The 16,386-nt window shown below is 40.0% G+C and overlaps 1 protein-coding gene across 7 annotated transcripts in view; it reads right to left on the bottom strand.

Moving 5' to 3' along the window:
- Positions 1-16,386, bottom strand: part of chd9 (chromodomain helicase DNA binding protein 9) — a 67,642-nt gene that overhangs the window by 16,231 nt on the left and 35,025 nt on the right. For all 7 annotated transcript variants that reach the window (XM_058630155.1, XM_058630156.1, XM_058630158.1 and 4 more), the window contains 12 exons: positions 12,978-13,083; positions 11,072-11,218; positions 10,753-10,821; positions 10,450-10,505; positions 9,177-9,294; positions 8,816-8,902; positions 8,408-8,545; positions 7,575-7,696; positions 5,108-5,351; positions 1,841-2,017; positions 1,478-1,621; positions 242-497 (listed from right to left, as the gene is read on the bottom strand). In XM_058630155.1, coding sequence (XP_058486138.1) covers positions 242-497; positions 1,478-1,621; positions 1,841-2,017; positions 5,108-5,351; positions 7,575-7,696; positions 8,408-8,545; positions 8,816-8,902; positions 9,177-9,294; positions 10,450-10,505; positions 10,753-10,821; positions 11,072-11,218; positions 12,978-13,083 — 1,664 coding nt within the window. The remainder of the gene's footprint in view (positions 1-241; positions 498-1,477; positions 1,622-1,840; positions 2,018-5,107; positions 5,352-7,574; positions 7,697-8,407; positions 8,546-8,815; positions 8,903-9,176; positions 9,295-10,449; positions 10,506-10,752; positions 10,822-11,071; positions 11,219-12,977; positions 13,084-16,386) is intronic.

Below are 16,386 nucleotides of genomic sequence, written 5' to 3'. Positions count from 1 at the left end.
ACGGCAACAAAAGTATCTATGAAAACATCTAGGAATATTATCAAACGGTTGAAACACTCTCTTGAAAACTCCAATTACAGCACCTCCATCTGATAAACTGAGCCCACATCCCCTAAAGTACACTAAACAGAAAATTGTGTAAATTGCAGACGTCTGAAAGCATCTATGTCTACAACAACTATATATGTCACCTATATTTAAATACATTAACTTGATTTAACATTAAAATGTATCATCATACCTTTGATGAGGTAGGGGTGGTTGCAGCATTTTCTAAGCTCCATCATAGTGTTGACCAGATTGGGCATATTTGCCTGGCCAGCTCCTTTAGCCAGGAAAGAGAAGTTTTTCTCTAGAATGGCGCGGTAGTATTTCTTCTGAATATTGGTGAGCTCAACCTCAATGATGGTTTCCTCCTTAGGAGCCAACTTCTTCTCCACATCCTCCTTCAACCGGCGCAGCATCATGGGCTTTAGAATACCCTGAAGCTTCTGCACCTGTGGACCACAAAGATTACAACGTTCAGTAAATGCAGTGGGATTTATGACGCACACATGGGGTCACACACACTGGGGCTGAAAGAGATTAAAAACAGCAGTCTCATATGTGTCGTTACAATTTTTAATTATCATTCCCAAGTGCAGAAAAATGTATTGTCTTTAATAACTGTATGTTGATTGTAATGCAGCATGAGACCAAGCAGTTCAGGAGGGTTTTATTTCCCAAATTCACATTTCATCACATGTGTAAATAAACACTGATTATGCAGAAATGTGCTAATGATGCCAAGTTTAACTGACTTTAACTTCTTTTATATATATTTTCTATAAATGGCACAGTGCATTCAAATCAACGATAATATTTTCAAATACATAATGTTTATGAAAGGCTGAGTCGATATGTAAACAATGCTGTATAGTAGTACCACTATTAGACCATCCGCAGGCACTGAGCCATTTCACCGACAGTACCTCATAACAACATCACAAACATTTACTTTTAGAAGGATTCCACGGCGGCATTGGCACGAGGAGCTTCTACTTTGAAGATCCAGCGTTAAACCTCAGGTTTTCATAATATATTTTTAACTTTCACCACAAAAATCTGTTCCCAAGTGTCCCTTCAATGCTACTGGCTAAAATTATAATGCAATTATAATTATTTTGTGAGCAATTCCCTTTATACACAGTTCAACAGTTATCCACCATGTTGGGCATGTAAATGTGTATTATACAAAATGTCCGAGAGGCCTAATTAGAAAACGTTATGCTCCTAGCAAAGTAAAAAAATTGTGTCCCTTTAAAAACTGTAAACATTTAGTCACACAAATCACAAACTGTTTTACATAACCTGACACTGACATGTTACACCTGGCAGTCTGTGCCTGTTCTGTGAGTTCATTGTAATATGCTTTATATGTCATTAACTGACATAATTAAATTGATACGACACGTTCTCTGTGTCGCTGCATAGTCACCTGCTCCTCAGTCTTGAGGTCTCCAAATTCCTGCATGAAGGTATATTCTGAAGGGAAGCGTGCAGGCTCCAGGAAGTGGAGCAGGCTGAAGAGCTCCTCCACTGTGTTCTGGAGAGGTGTGCCTGTCAACAGGACCTTGTGCTCCTAAAAGAGGACAAGACGCATGAGAGGGGAATGTTACATTATTGATGAATCATTGCTTTATTGATGACGCAGTGCCAGGACTGGACACAATGAGAATCAATTTCAAGTCAAACAGGTGAAATTCAACTACTCTAAGTGGAACTTCAACTCTCCACAGGACAGTTTGTTTGTAATGTGTTAGAATTCTTGTTCATCTGTCTAAGCTGATGGCTTACGTACCAGGCTCATGATCCTGAAGCCCTCTAGCAACTTGCAGTTCTTGTTCTTGAGGCGGTGGGCCTCGTCGATGATAACACAGCGCCAGTCTATGGCGTTGAGTTCAGGGCAGCCTGTCAGGATCATCTCAAATGTGGTGATGACAGCATGGAACTTGTAGGCACCTCTCATCACACGGCCCTACAAAAAGGCGAGAGATCAGGAACGAGCATTAAAAAATTGGCTTAATATTATGAGAGAATATATTGAATATGTAATTGTTACATAGGGAACTGTAGAGACAATGTTGTGAACAACACCCTGAATCTCCATTCACACTAATGTGTTTTATTTCTTTTTCTAGTCTCGCATACATACTACTCATCTTGAGTTTTTAAACCAGTGTTTTTGGAGATGTTGCCGGCCACTACAGGCAGGAAGTTTATGAAACATTGATGCAGACATTTAGATTTGCTTCCTTCCACAAGTCATGACTTCCAGTGATGAATGGCGCATGCAATGCAACTGTCAGTATTTTGTAACCTCTTTTTAAGATGGGTATAATGGATGAAGATTACCTTTGATACAGGGCTAATATGATTGTCTGCATGTAGTTAAAATGTTTTGAAATGAAGGTTTTAGTGTGGACAGAGGAAAAAAAAAAACAACTCTGCCACACAACCAGTACACGAGTATGAACTTTCTGATGGGTCTGTATTATGATTTTCTGTTTGTTTGTTTTTTTTGTCTATGGAGGATTTTCTTCACCACGCCTCTCCATTTGTATCCATTGCCTTGACAACAGTCCTCATGGGATGCTCAGTTATCCAGTAACACCCTCCCACTACCAGCAGACTGCTGAAGAGGAGCCCAACTCTCTGATATGCCTGAGCAGCATTGACAGAGAGCTTCCCTTGGGGGCTGCCTGGGAGACAGCTTGGTGGCAGGTCAGCTCTGTTCTGCTCTCGCTCGTCTTCACTCCTCCTACGGCTCGTTTCAATGCTAAGAGCTTCTAAGTGCCTGTTGTGACACGTGGTCTGTCTATTGCAGAAAATCTCAAGGCTCACTAACTACCTACTAGTCTACTTGTTGTTAGGCATTCATCTTTCCTAGAATCTTGTTATATGCTACAGTAAATCAGTACTTTGATCCACATTGAAAGTCTGGCAATTTCCCTACAGTGTATCGTGACAATCCAGTTCTGTAGCATAATTTAAAATAGAAAAAGGTGAATATATACATCCGGGTATTTGAAATCTCCACAACGCATCAACACATGATTTGAAAATGTTTCATTGGGTCATCACTTTCTACAGGTGACCTTTGCATCTGATTGTTGCACAGTGGAAGGAATAATCTGTGCTTCTCAATCCCACCAACACATGCTCTGTAGAGAAAGCAGAGTCAGAGGTTGAAGTGGTGGACTCTTATCTGTGGGGTTGAAGTTGCTGAGGTAGTTTTAACAACCCAGCAGCAAAGGGCCCTAGGAGAAGGGTATGAGATTCATCCTGAATTCCCGCTCACCCAGTTCACATGTGCTTTTCAGAACTGGAAAAGGCTTACAATTGCGTCTCTTGAGGTGTTCTGTGGGGAGTATGGGGGTGGAAAGCTCATCGCTATGGGCAGTCCGGTCTCTGTAGTCTCAGAGTGAGAGGTTGGTTCACATCGCTGGCAGTAAGTCGGCCTGAGAATTTTGTGCCTGCTTTTTTTTGATGATGTGCTTTGATGATCCTACTGGCTTCATCGAACAGAGAACTGCAAGTCATACTGGGATAGTTTGCAGCTTACTGTGACTCGGTTGGGATAAGGATCAGCACCTAAGTCTGAGGGTTAGTATCTGGGTCTTATTCACGAGTGAGGGGAGAGTGGAGCGAGAGACTGAAAGGCTGATTGGGGAAGTGTCTGCAGTGATGAGCTGTACCGGTCCATTGTGGTGAAGATGAAGCCGAGTTGAAACGCAAAAGCTCTCAATTTCAATCTATGTTCCAACCCCCACCTATGGTCACAAACTGTAGCTCAGACATTTGGGAGAGGCTCGGAGTCAAGTCGCTGCTCTGCTGGAGCCAGGTGATTCAGGCATCTAGCCAGTATGCCTCTAGGATGTCTCCCTGGGGAAGTGTTTGGGGCATGCCCAACTGGAAGGAGGTGCTGAGGCAGAACCAGGACCCACTGGAGAGATTATATCTCTCAGCTGGCCTGTGAACCCCTTGGTTTCCCATCGGTAGAGCTGGTTGCAGTGGCTGGGGAGACTGGGGAGACCCCCCCCCCCCCCGCAACCCAGACCCGGATTAACGGGTGAAAATGACTATGTGGTGAGCTTTGAATCTGAAACACTACGGTGAATTAATCTGTTACATTACTTAGAGTCCCAGTGTGTTTGGACATTGTGAGACACATGAAAATCGCATTCTGTCTGATTTCTATTTTTTGTCCAACTCCCATTGTTGAGTGCAGCCATCTTCTTTAGAAACATGTCATTAGATTACTCACAGGGCTGTTTTCTAAAAAGCACTGCAATTATTTTAATCAAAGTGAATCACTGCTTTTCACTTTGTAAGTAAAGTAAGCACAGGGATGTTGCTTCTTGCTTCATTGTGTTTAAAAAGGGACACAATGGGTATGTCGAGATGACCTAAAATGCCTCACAATCCTAACAACTCATTTTGTATTAGATATACATATATACATATATATGTGCAACAGGTTCAGCTATGTATCTAAGATGGCTTCTTATTTGTTTTTGCTCCTTGTCTTTTACAAACCTAAAACAGCTCTGTAGACCCAACCCATCAAATACACAACAATGTTCTTCATTTAAATATGCCCTCCTTTTGTGACATCTGTATTTATGTCTTGACAAGGATCAGTTACACTACAGTGGAACTGCATTCAAAAAATGTAATACAATCCTAAAGTGAATTATATATATATATATATATATAAATATATATATATATATATATATATATATATATATATATATATATATATACATACATACATAATTATATTTTTTTTATGACTTGTGGGAACTGTTTGAGGCTACAATGACACATGGCCTTTGTAAAAAAATAAAAATAAATAAACACAAAGATGCACACTTTTGTTGATTGACTGTATGTTGTCGGTGCAGAAGGTGCATATTAAAAAAAATCCCTGTGTGCTGCTCTACTAATGTGCAATAAATGTGATGAAAATCTGCGAATAAATCAATCCTGATGATGAAAAACTGACCTGGTTTGACTCAACTCCACTGAGACAAAATACCTTAGTGCTGTAGTGTCCATTTACCTGTGCATCCCTGAAATGCATCTCATACTGCTGCAGCATCTGCCTGCTGACGACGCTCCCATGGTAGACGATCACATTGAGGTATGTCCAAGTGTGGAACTCCCGCTCCCAGTTGGCAATGGTGGAGAGTGGAGCGATGATGAGAAATGGCCCTTTAATGCCCACACGATAGATCTCCTCGAGGAATGTGATTGACTGTATGGTCTTCCCCAGGCCCATCTCATCTGCTAATATGCAGTTCCGTCTAATGGGTGTGGACAGCACAATTTAGAAAACGTAAAAAAAAAAAGAAAGAGACAAAACTGAGGAGCATATTAATGACAATTAAAGATTACGTCCCTGGTGTGTACAGCATGTCGTACATATGTATGGGGGATCTGACTATGTTGCTGCATGAGGCACTATACTTCCATGTGACTAAGACGAAACAGTGTGTTTTTATTATGAACATTACTGTTTCATACTAGCCATGTAATGGTTCACAGAGCCCAGAAAATGCATGATAAGTGAGTAAAGGAAACGAGGAAAGTGCACAAAACCCCCATGATACTAAAAGAATAAACAGAACAACAGCGAAGAACATCATCACTGATAATAACAGGGCAAAAAGAGATGATATACAACATAATGGCAAATGCAACTGCCTCTGCTGCGTGGTGTACTCTGGCAAACCATTTATTCAGCTGTCCAGTGGGTGGGGGTATTATATCTTGATGCTAATTGCGACGTGCAGATATTCCCACTGGCCTCTTAAGCAGCTCTCTACTTTTGATGAATCTTTCTGCGTAGGCATACACAAACTGCATCATGCTTGCACATAACAAAGCCAATTCCCAGGGTTAATGCAAGCGCACTAACACTGTGTACTCCAGATGTACCGTGCAGTGTTTCGTTTGTTGGACGTGGGCGAAGGAAAGCAATTGTTGCAGCAGTGAGCACCTTGACAGGAAATTTGACTCTCCTTGCATTCCCAATGAAATAATGTGAATACAGGCAAATCGCAGCATGGTCATCAAACACACACACACACACACACACACACACACACACACACACACACACACACACGCACACACACCAGGAAATATTAATGATTCAAAAATTCCCATTCAGAGAGAAAACACCTCTTGAAATACAGTATGATATAATTTATGTAAATACTGTCTGAATCATTACATTATTGAAATATGTAGAGCTAGACACACACACACACACACACACACACTGCCGTTGCTGCTCTCGCAAAAGTCGTTACTTCATTAACAGCGCTGCTAGCATTTAGAGTTTCCATTACACTCAGTAGAGCAGGATGGAACAAACCCTCCTTGAATGGGAAATAAATGACAACAGGAGGAGGCTCCAACGGCTTTTAACTAAAATGTAATAATGGCAAACGGCCAAGCTTAATTTCTGATATTATTTGCAAGCCACACAATTCTGTCGGGATCTAGTATAACACACAGACAGCATAGGTTACTTGGTTGACCCCACGTCTCTCCACCAAAGCAGCAGGTATGCTATCTGCTATCAGAAGAGGAGTCTTCCTCATGTAGACTTGCATCTCCAAGGTGCTGTTGCTGCTGCAGTTGCTTTTGCCAAGTCATTCCTTTTCTACAGGTCCCCTTCTTGTGCAAACTGTACTACACAGGAGGACTACTTCAATTTGTCTACGAGACTGCATCAAGGCCTTTCAAACTGTTCATTAAAGCCAACCAAATGATCAAAAAAAACTACTGAATTTTGAACAAAAAGTGACTGTCTTAATACCATATCTACCATTCGTCCTTTCAATGAGCAGCACACTAATGGCGTGTTTCCACCGGCTCTACTTGCCTCCAGTGACTGTGTCGACGTCCGACACATGAATCAAGCTGAACAGTGCCGAACTGTACATCAGTTTAAAATATTTAACAATCCTAAAACCGTGGGTTCATCTCCAACAACTACCAGGGAAATGTCGAGGCGAGGCGAGCCGGGACCATAGTGGAAAAGGCCCATAAGACTACTGAGACACATTATGTGCAGATAAGCCATACCTTTCAAAATCATAGAGATTTCCCCCATTTTTGTTATTTAAGATAATTATTTGATCAATACCAAATGCTTTTTTATCAAGGCTGACATTCAAAATCATAATAGAGATAATGCCATTGCTAGAAATTACATGCAGGAGACCTATGGGTAAGGAATCTCCCTCAGCTTTATTGGAATCAAAAAAATGTTACCCAATCCCAGAGAAAGTCACCTAAGGAAACAGCTGTTAAGAAGGCGAGGTAGGTATTCTGAATGAATGAATGAAAGCATACTGAACCTTATGAACTGAGTGAAACCCTGGATCTTAGTTTTTTATGTAATATAAAACACATTAACTAGTCTTTTCAGTAAAATTTGCAACAAACAGCATGTGGCACACAAGGCTGTGTGTGTGTGTATGTATGTGCATGCATGTACAGGACTAATAACTTACCTGTTGTACCAGTTGAAGAGGAGCCAATTGACTCCTTCTAGCTGGTAGTCCCTGAGGCTGTTGCCGTTCCTGTATTCCCTCGACTGCTCCCTCTTCTTCCAGTGACTGGCTGGGGGCCGCTCCTAAGTGATACATTTATAGAAGAGAGTTCATATGGCAGTGTAGCTTTGTATTTATATCTTTCGTGAAGGACAAATTCTTATACATCATACATCATCTTTACACGATGAATTCCACCTTTAAAATATAAAATTCAAGGACTTTCTACAATTCTCTCTAAAATGCATTAATGCATTAAACAGAGCTCTTGTGAAATGGTGTAGCTTTGCAGTAATGCCTAGGTGGTCTCTAACACAGCACAACACACACTGTGTAAAGTGAGCAATAAGTGCTGAGCGACAACGCATAAGATATATAAATTCAAGCAATTTATTTATATTATTATTAACATTTAAACACACTGATTGCCTTGGGGCCATAAAACCTGTATTGATTTAAATATGAATGACAACCAACCGTACAGTTAACATGTTTTAATTTAGCTTACTTCAAAGTATGAATGTGACCTATTTTACATTTACAATGTTCAACGTTTAGTTAAATATGCCAATTATTTTAATCATCGCAAGTTGGTGGATGCAGTATGTTGCACATTCCTATCTACAAGAAATCTGTACCATTGTAAAACAGCAACATATTTATTTTTAAAAAGGGACATGCACTTATTAGCACTTGAAAAAAATGTAAGCAACAAAAGTAAGCACAGTATGAGACCAATAGTGGAAAATGGAAGCACAGTGATAAGTGATGGGTGTTAATGGCCATGAGCTTACCACCCTGCGTGAGTCTGGCTTGACTGCCTGCAGCTGCTCAAACTCTTCAATCTTGCTCTGATCCACGTCATCCTTTAGCTCCCAGGTGCTGTCCTCGTACGGCAGGGAGCACCACTTCACCAGGTAGTACACCACCTCCTGCAGAAGGCATGAGAATCAACACTGGAAAAGACTAGAGTGAGGCCATGCTCTGCTTTTACAATATTAACAAAGGCTGCGAGGAAGCCCATTAGGATGGCCTTGGGCACTTACGTGGTACAAAGACGGCAATAGAGTCAAAGATTTATTGAAAGGAACAAAACCATGACAAAAAATGTAAAAAGTGAGATGTCCTCAGGCACGTCGACACAAAAAGAAACATGTGCGCGACTAACAGATATGATTGCCAAATAAAAGGATTTTCTTTACCTCTCCACTGTCTTTGTCCTCACAATACGACACCTCCAGCACTCTGTCTACTTCTACATAGTCAGGGTTAAAGAGCTCCTCATCCATCTAAGAGACAGAAAGAAAGACACGAGAAAGAGAAGCATTGAGAATAAACCTAAGTGCCCACTCACCATCTGGAATCTCAGACAAGCAGCAGGACTCAGATATATTGTATGCACACAGATGTGCCTTCCCACACAACAAACATGAACAAACGCATCCAAATCCACAATATTTTTATTCATCTATACTAGAAGACACACCTGCGCATACCTAATGCTCACATATTTGCATACAAATAAATACAACATACAGTGTGTCCACACGCAAACAGCCTTACATCTGCAAAGAAGAGTGCCCTCTGTGCTTGTTTCATCTTGAAGCGTTTGATCTTCTGCTGAATCCTCTTGTCCTTTACCAGGTGTTGCTCTGTGGCCCACTCACAGTGTAGGTAGGAACTAGAAAGCAACACACACAAAAGGAAATCAATACACACTCACACACATATACAAGGAGACACCAATTGAAGCACCATTGTATCTAGCAGGTGAGCTCACAGAATGAAGATGTCTTTTACCACTGTGCTTTTTTCAGTCATCTGTGGTTTGCGATGCAAAATTCATAATATTATCATCCTTTTTATCACGAGGGTGAATACCTACGGTCTGAGATTTCGAGGAGTTAAAATGGATCTTAAGTTTGACAGTCAGATAAGGTCTGTCGTAAAATCATGCTTTTTCCAATTGAGGCAGCTGGCCAAAATAAAGCCAACTCTCTCAAGGCAGCACTTTGAAATAAACTCACTGTCTTTTAAGTTGTTTTTTAGATGAGATTTTATGCATTTTATTTATTATTCTGTACAGCGCTTCGGTCCGCTGTGGTTGTTTTGAGATTCTTTACAAATGAAGTTGGTTTGCCTGTATTTTTTCGTTACCGTCATCAAAATATAATACATAACATTACAATACTATGAGACTGATATACATCTGTACATATACTAATGTATATGTAATGTAATGTAATGTAATGTAATGTACTGTTGAGTAGTGTTCTTAGATTAACAGAAAGTTCCCTTCACTCTTTAAAGCCATAGAAATATGTAACTCTAATCAAAGTAAAGGAATTTAATTGTGGTCACCTATTAATAAAATCATTAGCTTTACCAGTGTCTACTATAGCTTCCAGGGCAAAGCAAACCCAATATGAAACGTCAAAGTGAGGGAGGACATATTCAGTACTACTTGTTAGCCAGTGTGTTGTCTTTTGTCTTTTCACTAGTATTTGTCACTACTACTCATTGCCGTTTGCTACGGGTTCTGTCGCCAAAGCTCTCCCATAAGGCACAAATGCACAGAGAATAAAGACAACAACTGCATCATCAAAATAGGTATTTTGTTATTGTTTGGATTATGAGAGCCCTAGCAGCAGAAGATACATACTGCGCATTGAAGTGCAACAGCAATACACACACCCTTGCGTACAACAAAGATTATATCAGTGTAGTTGCATTCAATCTTTATCACCATTTTTTTTTGTGATGGTGATGTAGATCATAAAAAATGTGCTAAATTAGAAACTATTTACAAAAAGCTAAAACTAAACAAACAACTTACTAGTTCTTGTATTTTACAAAAAACTCTTCCACTTCGACCACAACTCCCGTAGAGACCTGCGGAGAGATTTTAAATACACTGATAAAGACAAACATCAATCCGATTTTTGATATATGATTCATTTAAATGTGTTTAAAACATATAAAGAGCAGCAATGTAATGCACACAACATTATTTAAGGTGATTAATAATTATCATTTAAATGTTCAGATCAGATCAATGGCAACTTTAGCATAATGTGCAGTAATGTACCATGTATCTTACAGTTACTACAATAACAAATATACGGCAAATGATCATTACCTCATTCTTAGCAAAACGAGAAGACATGATTTTGTCGACAACAGCAGCATCTTCTTCAGAGGGATTCTCCTACAAACACAGAGAACATTAAACATTTCATATAAATGTCTTACAACATTAAAGTATGGTGACGCTTGATGCAGTTACCATAAACTGCGCTACATTCTTTGTTAAAAAAAATACTATACAATAAAAGAAGCAATACATCATTATAAAACAATACAACATTCAATTTCCTCAGTTTGCATTATACCGTTGAAGAGAATAATTTAAACTGGACTTGTAAAGCTATGTGGGAAATGTAAGCAGAGCTCCTTACTACAAAGAGTTGGACAGCAGGCGCTTTGGAAGCTGCAGTGTTGGTTTTCTTGGCCTTGACGATAACCTTGACATCCTCATCTGACAACCTGGCCTCCAGCTCTTCAGCGTACTTCTTTCTCTTCACCTGTCTATTCGATCTCCTCTTCTAGAAAGACAAGACAAGGGAAGAAGCACATGATTATATAATATTCAGCTGACCTAAATAACTGCATACATCGGTTTGAGCGAAAAATAACTTTAGTTTATTTGGTTACTAACCCAAGCTGATGGTCAAAGAAAGAACACTGGCTTCTAATTCCTTATTTTCTAATCGGGCAATTCTCAAATGGCCCTACTGAATAAATCCAAGTATGACTGTACTGCAAACCTTAGTTATTGCGGCTCATACACTCCGCAATACTTAAGATTTTAATGCTTCCCACAATACAATGTGCCTGATCGATCCTAAATTCATTTTGCAGCAGATGGCTGACCTCAAACATAAAACCTAGAGCCGTGAAGAACTAAATTTACAGAAAAAAAACAAAGAATCCTGCAGCAGAAGATGAAGTGTGTCCCACAGAGTTTTGAACTCAACATTATAGAATCAGTCACGAGGCAAAACAGAACTGAAGTAGATTAAATCCACAGAATAACTAGGTCATGTTCTTCAAGATGCATAGAATAACCGACCTCTCAAATACAAAGAAAATTGGTGCGGTTTATTTTCATGTGAGGGTGGTCATACCAAATATGAATCGGATTTCTCGGAGCAAAAGCATTCAGGTCACAACTTAGTCATTTCATTTACCAGAACAGTTTACTAGTAACTTCCTAAACCTAAAAAGTAAACCACAAAGTGAACACTTGCTGGTTTCCCCCCATCATACACACACAATATCTAGCTACTATAATAACAATATCTATCCCAAACTAAAAATAATAACGTGAGTTTCTCTCTCATTCAGGTCATGATAAAACACAACGCATAAATACCCAGGTTAAATTTCAATAAACAAAGTCAGAAATACAGAAAACATGATACAAAAATGTCACAAAAACGTGCTTTAATATCCTGCTTTTTCTGTTTCTTCCTGTCATGGCTTTCTAATTATCATATGCGTGGGCTGCTGTATCCTGTATTAATACGCCGGCCCCTCCTTATGATAATATGTAGTTAATTAGGAATAAATGCCACTGAGACAAAGTTAATTAGGTGTGGAGTATAACATCCCCATGGAGATACATCCTCACATCCCCACACACACACACCCATCCCAGCTGACCACAAGCTAGAAAGTCATCTGCCATGAGCCACGACAATAGGTATGAACCCCTAAGGCTACGCTTCTTCTTTACAAGCTGGCAGACGCACTACTTTGACTTCTTCTTCCATATGATCATCCTGAATGAGTCATCAACAGATGGTTTTAATTAAGGCCAGGGGCGCCATTTAACGAGGGTAATTATATCAAAGGCAGTAGCCCGGATTAGATGCAAAAGGGAGAGGAGAGGTGGGGCAAGAGCCGGCACAAAGTCACACGATTACTCTCGTTTTAATAAAACAAACATTTAAGTTTGCTTATATGACATTGCGTGCATAAGCACAAGAAAGCTCTTTTACCCTTCATGAAAACCTCTCTGCTGTCTTATGGCTCCATCAACACATACGATTGTTTTACTATAGAAAGCCACCCACGACATGACCTCGATATGAACCACAGAGTCAATCCTCCCAGGCTCGAACTAAAGCTGTGAAGCCTTCCTCGAGGCCCAGTCAGGGCCAAGGACACCACTTCATTAGCTAATTTGTATCATAGTCGTAACAGAAACAAGCCTCCTACAGTCCTGTGTTGTCTCAGAGTTTACGGTTCATATACTCATTGTATTTGTGAGTTTGTGCACATTATATACAGGAATCTTACAGAGTCGCCTTTAGAAATGTGCCGAGGGGGTGGGTCATCGTCTGACTCCTCCTCTGAGGACTCTGTCTTTCTCTTTTTCTTCTTTCCAATCTTGATGACAATTTTCCTAAAGGAGGAAAAACACAACAACACCGTGAGTACAATGAGTAATAAAACATAGTCAAAGTAAATACAGTGGACTGTATTAAATAGAGTATCGTGAAATCTACAGTACAACATTCTCAATCTGATGGACACGTGTATGAGGGCGTACAAAATGCCATGAAGTAATGTGATGACACGTTCACAATGAGCAAAACAAACACTCTTTCTATTTAAATATTTGGCATGAGCGTGCAGAGGCCACCCAAAAGGGATATCATGTACTAAACTTGCAGTAACTTTCGAAGAAGCATTTTTATGAGCTTTTAGAGGCTGCTCGGGTGAAACTTGGGTGTCTTAATGGATCATAAATGAAGAATGAGCCTGTCAGACAAACTGATAATCATTATGTCATCTCAGTTTTCTCACTGAAATGCATAGACAGCCTTAACAATTTGATCATTCAGTGACAAATTGTAGCCCCTTGCAGGTTTGTACCAGTTCACGAGTTAAGAGGGGAGCAAGTGTTAACTTTACTGAACTGCAGTCCATAAATAATACATACAATAGATGAAGCATACGCCTTATATTCCGTGCAGCTGTCAATCTTTGACAGCAGTGGAAGGGTTGCAATAAAATCCTTTCATGTATTTTAAAATTGGAGCTTCTATTTATTTTATAAGAAATGTGTGTGCTTTTCTGAAGAACCCACCAAGCAAGCAAGCAAGCAGATTAGCACCTAACATTGTTGTAACATATTTAGGTGAATATCATTCCCTTTAAACAACCACAAGTAGTTGTGGACTATTGCCATTTTACCCATAAACAATATGGAACTATATGATTAAACACACACTGTTGAGCAGAAGAGTGCATCATGTACAGAATGATGCAAAGTGCTCCTTCTTTTCACCAGTGATTCATACTCTCTTTCACACACAGTCACATGCTATGTCTGTGACCTTTCCCCATAATATTCTCTCACCACATATGCAAACTATTCCCATATTGTGCCTCTCTCTAAGCCTGAAACTACAAGGACCATATTTCTGGCATGATCAGATGTTCATGGGAAAACACTTAACATAAGAGCACACAACAACAATGTCCTCCGATGATTCTCTCCAACATGATGATCCATACACATACTGCGCAACAAACCCACTCCAACAAAGATGCTGCACACACACACAGACAGATACATGTCTAGTGAGGAGGAGGATATCCTTGTGGGCTTGTTCATGAGAATACATCACTCATACCCCAGTGTGAACAAAGATTCTCTGATTATCAATTCTACTGTAAGGTCTCAACTCAGCACCAAGTCAGACCTCCACATACCAATTGGACCTAGTAGACCTAGTAAGGATACAGCCCACTGGCACTCTCCACAAATGACATCCTACCGTGTCACACAAGAAATGCACAGGTGTAAGATTGTGGGACAATCTGTGGGACTCTTGAATAGAACAGAGCGACCATTAATATTATAAAGGAACACCCAGGCCAAAATGTGTGCTGTAAAAAAAGGAGATACTGTATATGACCATATTAATGATCTACAAGGACATTCAAACAACTCCACTTAAAATCTCAATTCTATTCTTGTCAACTCGGTTCATTTTGGCTTTGATTAGCTCTCCAAACAATACAGAGATTCGGTTTCTCTGTTATTGTGAACATGCTCAAACATAGTACCAGTGCAGACACTGTGTGTATGACTTGCACCTCATAAACCCATTTACACAATCGACAGCAAACTATGCACAACGCGAGGAGCAGAGAAGCACTTAATACTTATTACTTTATACCCTTAAGATAGTCCTTCAGACATGATAAGCTCGTCTTCCTACCAGTTACCCCATTAGCAGCATCACCTGGCAAACAGAGGTTGGAATGCATCAACAAGGTCTCTATAAACAAAGACTCTCACACATCCACATGCCTATTGTGTTGTTGACACAATAGCAGCGACTCTAGAAAGTAGTTAACAGCAGGTTCTTCCAGCAGTGCTGTGCTGAACGGCTGTACCTGCCCCCCTCTCGATGATATTGCATTTCACAAATCCTCTTGACACTGACACTTGATGGTTGCTAGGCAACCTGCCCTGGGGAATGTATTTGACATTGTGGGCGGCAATGTTGGTGGTGACATCACTTCCTGTGAAAAACAACACCAATTCGTGTCCTATGAAAGGCTGAGAAATGATGGCAAGACAAAGAAAAATATGGCCAGCCAGAAGAAAGACAGATTAAGCAGCTGAATGGGACAGTACAAAATGTTTTTCATTGATGAAACAAAAAGCAGGCTAGGATACGGGGCCTTGCGGAACAACAGTGTCACATCACAAGGCAGCAGCTCAACAGCTAACACTGAGTAACAGGAATAAAGCATCTCTGTGATCCCCCATATGGAAGAGCCTGAACTGTGAAACTAGATACTTAAGAGCTGTGAAATCATCACTTGAGCCCGCACAGACAGAGAATATTGATGGAGACGTGGCTCCTTGGTAATGTTGTCGACTACATGTAAGCATGTCATTTATGAGAACGTGCCCTAGTTAAAGCTTAATATGATGAAAAGTATTTATCACAGATACACACAAAGCCTGAGCCCCATCGTGCTGGCGGTTACAGCCAGTTTCACCCTGCTGTAGCGACTAGTGCGCCCAGGACCACCCAGGAGATTTGCAAACACGAATGCTAATGCACACAGTCCTTTCAAATGATAGCCTCCCCGCAAGCTGAAATATATGAACTCAAAATAGTAGGGAGGAAATGCAGTCTTTCAAATCAGCCTCTTATTGAGAAAAAAGAAGTATGAACACCCCGGTGTGAAGAACTCAAAGGAGATGCAGTTAAAAGAAAAAAAGCCATAGATAGAACTGAAAACTGGCTGAAAAGAGACCAACAGTCAAGCCAAGATGAAAGGCAAATCTAAACCAATGAAACCGATACAGCTTATTCTAGTAATCTCTTACAAATACAGCACCATGACCTTATTAATAAAAAGAACTGCTGGTCATTGTAAAACATGAAACCTGAATAAGTATGAGCAATATAAAACGACCTGAGCTTTATTTTTAGCACTTTAGAACAGCATACACCGAATTAACCTTGGGCTGACAGCAACATATTCAGAAAAGAGATGTTTAATATTAAACTGTGACAAATAAATATATACACAACTTTTTGTTTCTCAATAATTCACATCACACTGTCCCATTGAAGAGCATATCTCATGCACATAGACTTACACATAGTAAATACCAACACATTTGGCAGACAGCTAAGTAAACAGCCGTCTTGACACAAAAAAAGGAATAGAT

This window comes from Solea solea, chromosome 5 (assembly GCF_958295425.1).
Source record: "Solea solea chromosome 5, fSolSol10.1, whole genome shotgun sequence".
Lineage (NCBI taxonomy): Eukaryota > Metazoa > Chordata > Actinopteri > Pleuronectiformes > Soleidae > Solea > Solea solea.
The sequence above is the reverse complement of the archived record's forward strand: the minus strand, read 5'-3'. Positions and strand labels throughout refer to the sequence as shown.